The sequence below is a fragment of the Pangasianodon hypophthalmus genome, chromosome 18, assembly GCF_027358585.1.
Source record: "Pangasianodon hypophthalmus isolate fPanHyp1 chromosome 18, fPanHyp1.pri, whole genome shotgun sequence".
Taxonomy (NCBI): Eukaryota; Metazoa; Chordata; class Actinopteri; order Siluriformes; family Pangasiidae; genus Pangasianodon; species Pangasianodon hypophthalmus.
The window spans coordinates 16549719-16562027 of record NC_069727.1 but is presented as its reverse complement, the minus strand read 5'-3'; the positions used below and the strand labels follow the sequence as shown (position 1 = coordinate 16562027).

Below are 12309 nucleotides of genomic sequence, written 5' to 3'. Positions count from 1 at the left end.
ATGGGATTTTTCCACAGTTGTGTGCCAAGCAACTGTAAGCAAACAGTGAAAGCAAACACAGCTCCTCCATTTTTACTGACCAAAGACCACAGTTCCTCTTACTTATTTTCCACTGGCTCACAAAACCAAGTCTCATGAATTCATGAGGGGAGGAAAAAACACTCCCACACAACTAGATAGTGTGTTTTTTTTTTTTTCCTGCTGGGGACATTTTATTTGCATTTGATCTGATTGCTGCTTTATCTGAAAGAAAAAACAGTTTTCAGGTGTTTCTCTAATCACCATAGCAAAAAGTTGAAAAATCATAAATGCTATATCCAAGTCGTAGATGTTAGCAGTGGCACCTCTGCAGATTCCTTACTAAAAAGATCCATTAAGGTATTTTATTGATTAGAATTAAGAAACTTGGTTAGAAACTTTTACTTCCTCTCCAGAGATTAAATCAGCCTTTACGCACAATTACATTTCTAATAAATTTATTTTATCACAGTCACATCACTTGGCAAAAACACGTTTTTGATGTGGTATATGTAATAGATCCAGGCTCATAATTCTACAATTTACACAACATTTCAAAAAAATGGCCATGTACACAAAATGGCCAGAAGTGAACACACAAATTCATATTCATTAAAATATCCTTGCTAGTAATAATGATATAAATATGGGAAGAGGAGACACAACAGCAAAACACTGGACCCAAATAAGGATTACATGGTTAATGAATAAAGCAGGACCCTAAAATTCACCCACATCCACCCTCTTGTCACGAAATCGGTTTCTGGCCTTGGTACGAGCCTTGAATGCAGCAGCGTTATAGAAGTGCTGGGAAAAAAAAAAAAACAGAAGAAAAAGATTAGTGCCCACTTAACCATTTTATACAATTCAAGTTTGCAAAAGTGGTTACACAAAAGTGCTGTTTGTGGAGGGTTCTGGCCTACCCTCTCCAATCGGGAACTCTTCATAGCTTTCAGGGCAGCAGAATCAATCAGCAGGGCTGGTCCCAGTCCAAACACGTCTCTAATGAACTCATTTGCCTAACACAAGTTCAGAGTATTAGAAAGAGTCAGTGATTTTCTGGTCATCTAGGTCATACGAGTGATCTGGTTCTCGCAAATCAAAAGTGACTGGACTCATGGTTTAATTCTGAAGATGCTTTGTGACTCACTGTGACTCAAGTGGCAAGATTATACCTCAAGTCCAATCACCTTCACTTACTAACTAGACAATAGGTCTGTTAAACTACAATCACATTTTAATTACTCAAGATTCAAAATTCAAATGCACTCATTAAAGAAATCAATCACTATAAGCTTTGTTCTGGGTAAATAACAAGCTTTAAATTCTCATGTCACTGCTATTTAGATGAATTTCAAATGTTTTTGCACTACATGGGAGGCATGTAATGTACCATCTTCAGCTTGCCTTTACACAGGAATATTTTTTAAAGCCTCTAAACACAGTTTGGGCAAATCCTAAAATATCTTCCTATTCAATTATATATATGCACACTACATAGACTACAGGGAGGGCATTTAAGAACACACACAGTGCACTATATTCCCAATTCACCAGCATTTTGTGATTCTGCCTGGGAAAGAGAGCAATGCCAGCAAGTGCCTGCTGAAAATTAACAACTACTTACAACTACTCGAGTACCAATTTGAGGACACATTATGTGAGGAATAAAACATGACAGGGTGTGCAGTTATAGAAAAATCAACAGCAGGTCCGCATGATGCATTTAACAGGCTGATTGTGACTGATGAAGTAAAGTTTTCAGTGAGGAGACAAAGTTTTTAATCTGTTTATGTGGAGCGATCATCGTACAAGTCCCTCTGAATAAGCGGTTTCTATAGAAACAATAACGTATTAGAAGGAGCGCATTAATACTGTATAATCCACTGCTCTCAGAGCTGTTAAAGGAAATTAAGCAACACCTTCTGACCCATCAAAATGAATGTATAGTCTAAAATTGTAAAATGATGTATACCTGTAGGTGGTAGTTCATGCCAGAGCCCACAAACTCTCGGAAGGCATCGTAGGTTCTCTTCCTCACCCAGCTGTCAATGACCATGCGCTCTGTACCGAACCGTATCGTCTCCGTCTCAAACTCTCCATCCTGCTCTCATACAGAAGAGCTCCATTAGGCCACCACTTCTCATCAGTTGCACGTCTGTTTTCATAAAACGTCCTCTGCACCAGTTCCTCACCTGCACGGCTTTTAGCACATCCCTGAAGACAGACCTCTGCTTCCTCTTGTCATTCTTGGCACGGTGTTTATTGCAGTCAGTGGCCAGAGCGCTCAGTTTGCTGCACAGCAGATCACAGTCTTCACAGTCAAAGTCCTGGAAGGTTTTACAGATTAGCGATTCAAGAAATTATTACATCACACAGCATGCTGCCTTTAAAGAGTAATAAAAATCAAAACTCACTGCGTCAACATCTCTAGCGAGCTCAAACAGCAGCGCGATGGTCTCCCCGGCCGCAATGCGCATGTTAACATCCTCGCTCTCCAGCAGCCGTGGCAGCTTGGCCAGATGTCTAAAACAGAACACGTCACAGCACTGAAGACTTTTGCAGGACTGAAGTCCAGCACGATGCCAGATCAACTTTGCCTTTACTACAACTCAGCTTCTTTAAACGCCATTTTACCTTTTAAAAATAAGCAATTGCAAAAGGCTTAGAGCATGTCAGCTATGTACTTGTGGATGATGGCAGTCATGTGGCTGCCACTGCAGATGGTCAGCAGCAGAGCCCAGGAGAGCAGCGCGTTGGTGTGGAGCTGAACAGTCGAAGGGCTCAGGGAGGGCCTGCTGCCATCCTCACGCACATACGAGCGAGTGAAAAGGCTCTCAAAACACTCCATGGTGGCATAAATGTCCTAGAGAAAAAAAAAAAAAAAGAAAGAAAAAAAAAGCACACACATCAACTCTACAGCCATACAACGAATCAGAGACTTAGCAAAACAGGATGCTTTCTCTGGGCTTGTATAGAATGAGTTGTATTCCTTTATAGTATCGCTCAGTATCTGAACTCTCAAAACACTCACTATTTTTGTTTGCTGAGGTTTAAGCTAGAACACACCAGCAAAACAGCAGTGCCACATTTAAAATTCTCAGAAACACCAAGCATTAATAGGAATGTAATAATAATAATAATAATAAGCCTGCACAATTAAACATTTCATTCAAGATCACAATTGGCCAACATGAAATTCTTGTGTATTAAAAATCACCAATTTCCCTTTCATGTTTTTTCTGTTTGTGTTCAAATGCTGTAGTGGCAAAACCACTCATTCACATCTAGTCAGCATTAGTCTGCTTTCTGTTGACTTCTAATGATAAAAATTAGTTTGTTCCGTCACTGTTTTGCTCAATATTGAAATAGTTTACAGCTAGAGAAAAGGTTTGGGTACTAAATAAATAACAAGACTGAAGGTAACAGCAACATTTTAATGCTTAACCGTTAGTGATCAGTTCTTAGCTATTTATAAACAGAAAATCAAAATGGTTATGTTTTGTTTCAGAGTGGTGCTTCATGTTACTGCTTTAGACTAACGCCACTGACTCTGAACAGATGAGAGACGTACGAGACATCCGTTTTGAATTAGGTAACGGAGAATAAACGCATGCTTTACTGTCTATTTGTCTTTAAACATTCTGTTGTTCATAAGTGGCTTTTTTTTTTTAAATAAATAAAAAGTCATGTGGTCACTGTAGTAAATTTATAAATTGTGGCAGTAAGAATTTGCTGAACTAGTCAGATTAAAATGATCAGGAATGTGAACTAAACTATGTTCAACTGAAATATTCCTCAGGGCATGTTTGGTACCAAATCTAATCCATATTTCATGGTGAGTATCATAAGATTAGAAAATAACACTTATAGTACATGATTTTATATTTTTGCAATGGGTGTTCTATCCACACACACACACACACACACACACACACACACACACACACAGGGAGACCTTTTCCTATTGTTCCAAAGACTTAATTAACATACACCACCATAGGGGGAGCTACCCAACTAGGGGTTCACCCTGCCATAAAATACATCGTGTCTCTGGTCATTACAATTCAAAGAGGCTGAGAAGTATAAAAAGGTACAATTATACAATAATAATTTATAATTTTTAAGGTAAAAATTATACAATGGCAAGAGATGCATTTATCATCAAGCATTCTATGCACAACTCTGTCCATTGACTAAAAGTTCTTGTTATATTTACTTTCTGTACATTGTGTATTTGTCTTTTGTAGGGCTGTCACGATTACTTGATTAAATCAGAGTACTAAGTTTTAAAAAATCCTCGATTACAATTTACCGTTTTGAGGATTCAGCAAAATGGCGGAGGCACAGCAATGCACAGACAAGGGCCAATGAATGTGAGCCGTGCGGGAGCGCTTTACATTAGATGTGAAAAACAACGCTGTTGTCTGCAGTCACTGCAAAAATGAGCGCAAATACCATAACAGCACATCTACAATTCTGCAGCACCTGAAAAGGTGACATCCATGTTTCACAGATCTGCTGCGAGGCAGCACGCCAAGTTCACTACTTGATGGATTTGAATAATTTTGAATAATCGTAACTTGCTTTTTTTGTTTTAAGCACAAGCCTGAAAATGATGTGTGCGATATGTATATTCGCATGGCATTATGAAAGTTTTTCACCACAATTTAATAGAAAGTAGATAGAAATGATAAGCTCTGACCAAATGTGAAGTAATCAGGTGAATACGTAAGTATTTTTCCCCCAAATGTGTTTCATAATAAGGTCATAACGCCCGCTTTCTACAGTTATAATCACTGCAGCATTTCTATCATAAAACAGTGGTCAGATATCAAATATCGAGTTGAAGAACCTTTCAAATTATATATAGTTTGGCAAGATTAAATGATCTAAAGTGAACTTATTGTTCACTTAGTTCTGTTTTTACTGTGAACTTAGAAAAATCTGATTACTCGATTAATCCTCAAAATAATAACCAGATAAATATATTAAATAAAATAATCGATAGTGACAGCCCTAGTCTTTGGTACAATAAACCCATTTATTATTTTCACCAAGTAAAAAATTATTGTTTGGAATCAGTTGCATTAAGTTAACTTATTATAAATTAGACACAGATAATTAAATGCGATTGGGGTCAGATATTCAAGTTAAAACATGTATTTAACCTTCGGCTGCACCTACTTCCGTCCTCGGTCATAGGAGAGCAGCAGACTAAGATAATAATCTTATATTTTAGTCCTAAAGCCACTAATCATACCAGAGTAGGTAAATGAGAAGAAATATCTATGAAAGTCTGTGAGAGCTCTTTCCTTTTCTCACCCAGTGTCTGTAGAGACTAGCTACAAGGCGAGACTAACAAGCTGCCTTCAGCTAAATAATTTACATAAAACGCACGTGATTTGAAAAGCCACAACAGAGAATCTGCTACAGAAGCAAACTGGTTCGTGTTTAGAAAACTAGAATTGCTAAACTCCTCCTACAGTATTTAAAGGGATAGTTCACCCAAAAATGAAAATTCTGTCATCAACTATTCATCCTCATGTCATTCCAACCCCATAAGACTTTTCATCTTCGGAACACAAATGAAGATATTTTTAATGAAACCTGGGAGATTTCTGTCCCTCCATTGACAGTCCATGTAACCAGAACAAAAAGGCATCGTAAAAGTAATCCATGTGACTCCAGTGGTTTAATCCCATTTTTATGAAGCGATACGAATGCTGTGTATGCAAAAAAACTAAAATTAAGTCTTTATTCACAAAATAACTTCACTCCCGCATAGATTTCCGACACGCGTTCACGAGAGAACCATGACGCGTGCGTGTTGCGTTGACGCGAGAGCGAACGTTCTCACGATACAACCGGCCCTGGAAGCGCTGCACTGTGTACAGGAGAGGAAGTTGTTCAAGGAAACACATAAATGCACACGTTAGCACCATTTTGAAAAATAAACCAAAACCTAAAGCAAAGTCAACTTAGAATGTAGCGAACAAAGCTTGCATACGGCGTCCCTCTTCCTCTGCTGTAAACAGTGCAGTGCTTCCAAGTCCGGTTGCATCATGAGAATGACATGAGGGTGGGTAGTTGAGTAAATGATGACAGAATTTCTTATTTTTGGGTGAACTATCCCTTCAAGTGATTATTTAGGTCTGCTGAAATACTCTGAACTATAGGCTGATGTCTCCTGACCTAGAGCTAAATCACTTACTCGTCTGTGTGTGGTTTTACTCTGACAGTAAGAGACCACTGGTTGTTTTAACATGTTATAACAAAGTGGTTAACGTTGTACACAAGTCATCTAGTGGCACTATTAGTTGAAGAATGCATTGGGAGTTTAATCGCAGTATTAATAACAGCACATAACATTGCAAACGCAAAATCCAGCACTTACCAAGATATCGTCTTCTGCTACCAGTGTGCAGAGGCCCAGACTCGTTGCACACTGCACAGAGAGCAAAAGATTACAATAAATACTTAAGGTGAGCAGTAGAAATGACCCCTAACAGATTAGACATCTGATCTGCTACTCACAGCCTGTCTGGCCTGGATGTTTGCTGATCCATCAGTCAGGATGGTCTTAAATATAGGTTTGAGGGTCTTAAACACCTCCTCACTCTCGATCCCTGAACCCAGCTGAATGCACAGGAGGCACGCCAGTGAGGCGGCTGCACGCTGCTCCTCTCCTTTACCTAAGCACAGGAAGGCTAACAAGTTCAGGTTCACTGCCAGCATTCACCTACGCAATGGTGTCTTTAAATGTGCTGGTTATAAACCTTTTTTCAAGCAGCGTTCAATGCTGTCTGTGATGGTCATCCTCCTCTCCAAAATAAACTCGTGCAGGATTTTGGTTGCCATGGCAGTCTTCAATCCATCAAGGGCACCTTGCCTGGTTTTAGCACTGGAAAAAGAAAAAAAAAAAAACAAACAAAAACAATGCTATTCAGAGCACTGGATCAATGCACTATTGAGACATTTAAAGTGAAAGACCTCTCAGTGAACAATGTTGTTAGACCATATACATGTTGTTAGACCAAGAAGCGTGACTGACACAAACCTTTTATCAACTGTGGAATCAATGTAAACCTTCAGCTTGAATTCAAAATCATCTTGAGCTGCAACCTCAGCCTCTCCCCCTGCCAGTCCAGATAAAAGATCACAATTCAGTCATTTTAATGATTGGTAATGGTACGTTTTACAGTCATATCAGCTGCACAGTGACTCAAAACTCGTGTGTGGATTTATACAGAAACACAGCCACCTTCCTCTGCCACACTGGTGGCATCACTAAAGCTGCTGCAGTGGCTGAGCGTCTCAACTGAAGCGTCCTCGTCGCTGAAAGGCTGCACAGCTCCATGCTGTCCTCCTGGGACACCTGCAAAACAAATCAAGTTCCCACAGTGAACTGAGCAAGATGCATGCAGGAGCGGTTTGAAAAACAAACTCAGAAAAACCTTTGACCACATGATCAGTAACAGCAGGTGATAAGGCTGATATACTGTTCATGCTGATATCTCTTCAAATGCAGGTGTGTGTGTGTGTGTGTGTGTGTGTGTGTGTGTGTGTGTGTGTGTGTGTGTGTGTGTGTGCACGTGCATGTGTGTGGGGAAGAAAATGCTTGGCATTACATTGGTCATGTCAAGGACACTGTGCTAGGTGGCAATTAGAATGTAGATAAAACTCTTTCCACTGCAATAACACAGTGAGGAAGGGGAAAAAAATAAATAAAACTTGTCACACAGAGACAGAGCCAGACTACAGTAGCTAGCCAGCTTTGGTTAAGCAAAAATGAAAACATTCCCAAGTAATAACACAGTTCAGCTTTAGTAAAAGAACAGCAGGTGGCATGGTGCCGCTGTAGGGGGTCAAGTTTCCACCAGAAAGAGCTCCTGGGGGCCTGATTTGATCCTGAGCTCGAGTTGCACTCTGTGTGAAGTTTGTTGTGGGATTTCAGCTCAGTTCTCTGGTTTCCTCCATCCATCCATTTTCTGTACTGATTATCCTACACAGGGTCACAGGGAGCCTGGAGCCTTTTCCACAGGACTCTGGGCACAAGGCAGGGGACACCCTGGACGAACGAACACACACACACACACACACACACACACACACACTACAGACAATTTAGAGATGCCAGTCAGCCTACAGCACATGTTTTTAGACTGATGGAGGAAACTGGAGTACCCAGAGGAAACCCCCAAAGCATGGGGAGAATATGCAAACTCCAGGCAGGAATCGAACCCCCAAACCTGGAGATGCGAGGCAGCAGTTATAACCACTAAGACACTTTGTGTCCCTTCTGGTTTCCTCCCAAAAATAATTAAAAAAAAATAAACAAATACCAGGATGTTGACTGGCTTTGCTGAACTGCCCCTAGATGTGAATGAAATGGTGACTGTGTGTGAGTGTGTGTTTTGCCCTGTGATACAGACCCTGTGTTCCAGGAATAGGTTCCCTAACCACCACAACCTGGACCAGAATAAAGCAGGTACTGAAGATGAATGAATGAATGAATGAGAGGACAGGATAAGGACAGGATAAGGACAGGATAAGAGCAGGATAAGGCCTGTATAAAACAACACGCACAGCTTCCTGGCTTGGTCACTAGCTTCCGTGAACAGACTGGGTTACGCAGGCTGAAAGCTAAAAAGGCCAACACGGAGCACGCTAGTTATCCAATATAGTTTTCTTCATCTAAAGAAACCATCTTTAAAAAGTTCTGCGTCGAATTTTACAGGCTATTACTTAAAGTAGCGACCACCAGCCGGACCAAGTGTATACAGTGTATTTACATGACTGTAGCCCGAGGCGTATTAGCAAGCTAGTTAGCAAACCTTATCTATGCTAGCTCGGTACTACCCTTATTTGAATATTACCGGGGAAAAAATAGCAATAGTTTCCAATTTATCAGCATTCCAAACTATAAACACTATCTTTAGGGTAAAAAATTCTTTTGTTTAACGTTTACGAGCCAACAATTTGCCAACATGTCAGTGAGAAGAGGTTATCATGGGTGTTGTAGTTCTACTGGACCTGCTGCATGGCAAGGTTTAACTGTTGTAGTGACGCAACAGAACTACAAATCCCATGAACATTTGCGACATTCGGGCAACACGCCAAAACAACCGGCCAATTCCAGACACTCCGAGTTCGCTTACCTTTGCTGTTCCTCTTCTTGGATTTGGGCATTGTTGTTGTATAAATATACTAGATTTAAACCTAAAATCACCCAATACACGACCAGTTTTTACTATAACGTCGATTAAACTGAAAATCTTCCAATGGCGCCGTGAAAAGTAAAGAATTAAAAGCGATTCCGATGAAAGCCTGTGAACGAGAGCGATACATTTTCCCTGTAAAAACTAGGGCTGCGTGACAACAGCGCCGGGAAATCCTTTTATACGGCTGACGCGTAACAGGGACGTCTCTCACGTGGCCCCAGATACCCAACTGACCAATCAGGTGTAGGCAGAAGTGACGTAAATGCGCCTGCTCGAATGTGATTGGACAGTCACTGGAGCACTCCGGTTGTTGTCAAGGGCTACGTCCAAATCACACACTACTACGTTTACAATTACATACGTAGTAAAGAATAGGTCATAAAAATACACTAACACAAATTCAAGTGAACATTCAAGTAGAAAAACAGAAACGTTTTACGAAAAAAACGAAAAAAAAAAACCCACAATAATTTGTTTACACTAATGTGCAAACCCTTTTATAATGGGTTATGTGGCTGTGCTCAGAATTAACCAATCACATTCAAGCTCATGTTTAAAAGTAATTATCATACAGCTGTCTTCAGGGAAGTGATTCTGATTAACCCCAAATAAAGATCAGCAGTTTCTGTAGCATTTGCTTCACATCTTCTTGGTTTCGATCCACTGTTGAAGTCTGCAAAAATCTTACAAAGCATACGCGATCTTACTGTCAAAAGGTATCGATCCAGAGAGGGGTACCAAAGAATTTCCAAAACATTTGTTGTACCTTGTTGTATCATCAACAAGTGGAGAAAATGGGGCATTACAGTGACATTACAAAGAACAGGACGTCCCTCCAAAACCTGACAAAAGGACAAGAAGTAAAGGCATTAATAAGAGAAGCAACCAAGCAAGAAGCTAAAGGTAATGCTCAACATGATGCTACCACCACCAAGTCTCAAAAGATCGGTGGTGGTAGCATCGTCATCATGTTGAGCATTACACCAGCTGACAAAGGACTATTTTCTGTTTGTTCTGTTTCTATGCAAACTTTGTGTACTATTGTGTACTACACTTATTATTATATTTTTTTTTACTAGTATATAACTGATATTTATATACTTGGTATAACCACATGATAATTTGTAATGAAGAATCAAAAACAAAAATCTGAAATCAAATAAACCTAAATACTTGTTAAAGAGAAGTTGTAGTATGAAATGTCATGCCTTCAGAGTCAGGAAAAAAGACATTTGACAAGAGTTGCAGGGTAAAAGGGATAGGGTCAGGTACTGTTTATAGTTTTGCTTACTGGCGTCATCCACTGATATAGGTCCCCATTCACACACACACACACACACACACACACACACACACACACACACACACACCCCGACCCATGTAATTTTAGATGGCAAATACCGATCATTTGAGCTAATATTACATTTTTAGATGATTGAGCACTGTCAGTATTTTAGCTATATGAATCATTATTAGAATCACAAACTTTTTATTTCCAAGTACTACAATGTACCAGGAATTTGCTTTGGTAACACGTGCAACTATATAAAGATTTTATAAACATTCATATATCCTTCAGACAAAGGAGGATTTTTTGGGCCTGTGTAATATTTTGTGCTTCCACTAAGGGCAAGGATTGAAAAGTGCTTAATTATACAATGGATATAAAAAGTCTACACACTCCTGTTAAAATGGTAGGCTTTTGTGATGTAAAAAAAAAATGAAACCAAGATGAGTCTTGTCAGAAGTTTTTCCATCTTCAGTGTGAAATGACAACGTACAAAAATTAAGTGAAAAACAATCAGAAACATTTTAGGGAAAAATAGGAAAAATAAAATCTTATATTAACCTGGTTGCATAAGTTTGTTGTATCATCAACAAGTGGAGAAAATGGAGCACCACAGTGACGTCACCAAGAACAGGATGTCCCTCCAACATTTACAAAAGGACAAGACAAATCCTTACCAGGGAGGCTGCCAAGAGACCAACAGCAGTATTAAAGGAGCTGCAGGAATATCCAACAAGTACTGATTTCTCTCTGCATGTGACAACAATCTCTCATATTCTTCACATGTCTGGGCTGTGTGGTAGGGCGGCTAGCCAGAAGCTCTTTCTCACAAAAAAACATCCAAGCTCAACTAAATCACCCCAAACTATGTGGCAAAATGTGTTATGGTCTGATGAGACTAATTCCAAAAGGTATAATAATTCCATAATTCCAAAACTGGTGCAAAAATAAGCACATCACCAAAAGAACGAAAGAAGCATGGTGGTGGCAGCATCATGCTTTAGGGCTGCTTTTCTTCAGCCAGAACTGGGGCTTTTATCAAGGTGGAGGGAATCATGAATAGCTACAAATACCAGTCGATTTTAATGCAAAACCTTCAAGTGTCTGCTAGTAAGCTGAAGATGAAAAGGGATTTCACCTTTCAGCATGACAGTGACCCAAAGCATACATCCAAATCAACAAAGGAACGGCTTAACCAAAAGAAGATCAATGTTTCTGAATGATCTAGCCAGAGTCCAGACCTGAATCCAATTAAAAATCTGTGATCTGAAGCGAGCTGTGCACAGGAGATTCCCTTACAACTTGATGGATCTAGAATGTTTCTGCAAGAAAGAGTGAGAAAATATTGCCAAGACAAGATGTACCATGCTGATAGACTCTTGGACAACAAAATGAAAAGGTGCTCCAATGAAGTATTAGTTTAGAGGTGTGCACACTTATGCAACAAGGTTATTGTAAGTTTTTATTTTTCTTTTTTCCCTAAAAATATTTCTCAATGTTTTTCACTTTATTTGTATACTTGGCAATTTCACATTAAAGGTGAGAAAAGATCTGACATGATTTATCGCAGTTTCATTCTTTTAATTCACAAAACCTGCCATTTTAACAGGAGTGTGTAGACTTTTTTATATCCATTATAATTATAATAAATTATATTGTTAATTTTTTGTGGTGTAAATGTTGTTTTGGGGCTGACACTGCAAGAGCACAGAAGGAATAAAGAAGTAAGTAGGTTGTAAATCAAATATAGCCCAAATAACTGTGAAATTTAAGTCATAG

The 12309-nt window shown here is 39.4% G+C and overlaps 1 protein-coding gene across 1 annotated transcript; it reads right to left on the bottom strand.

The window, feature by feature from the left end:
- Window positions 1–459: 459 nt before the first annotated feature.
- On the bottom strand, window positions 460–9406 carry ifrd1 (interferon-related developmental regulator 1). Its single transcript, XM_026923312.3, has 12 exons — window positions 9180–9406; window positions 7283–7396; window positions 7079–7157; window positions 6798–6922; window positions 6556–6713; window positions 6416–6466; window positions 2706–2884; window positions 2436–2544; window positions 2214–2348; window positions 1994–2122; window positions 942–1037; window positions 460–825 (listed from the first exon to the last, which is right to left on the bottom strand). The coding sequence occupies exons 1-12, from the start codon at window positions 9208–9210 to the stop codon at window positions 739–741; spliced, it is 1293 nt and encodes a 430-aa protein (XP_026779113.1). The 5' UTR covers window positions 9211–9406; the 3' UTR covers window positions 460–738.
- Between the last annotated feature and the right edge of the window lie 2903 nt (window positions 9407–12309).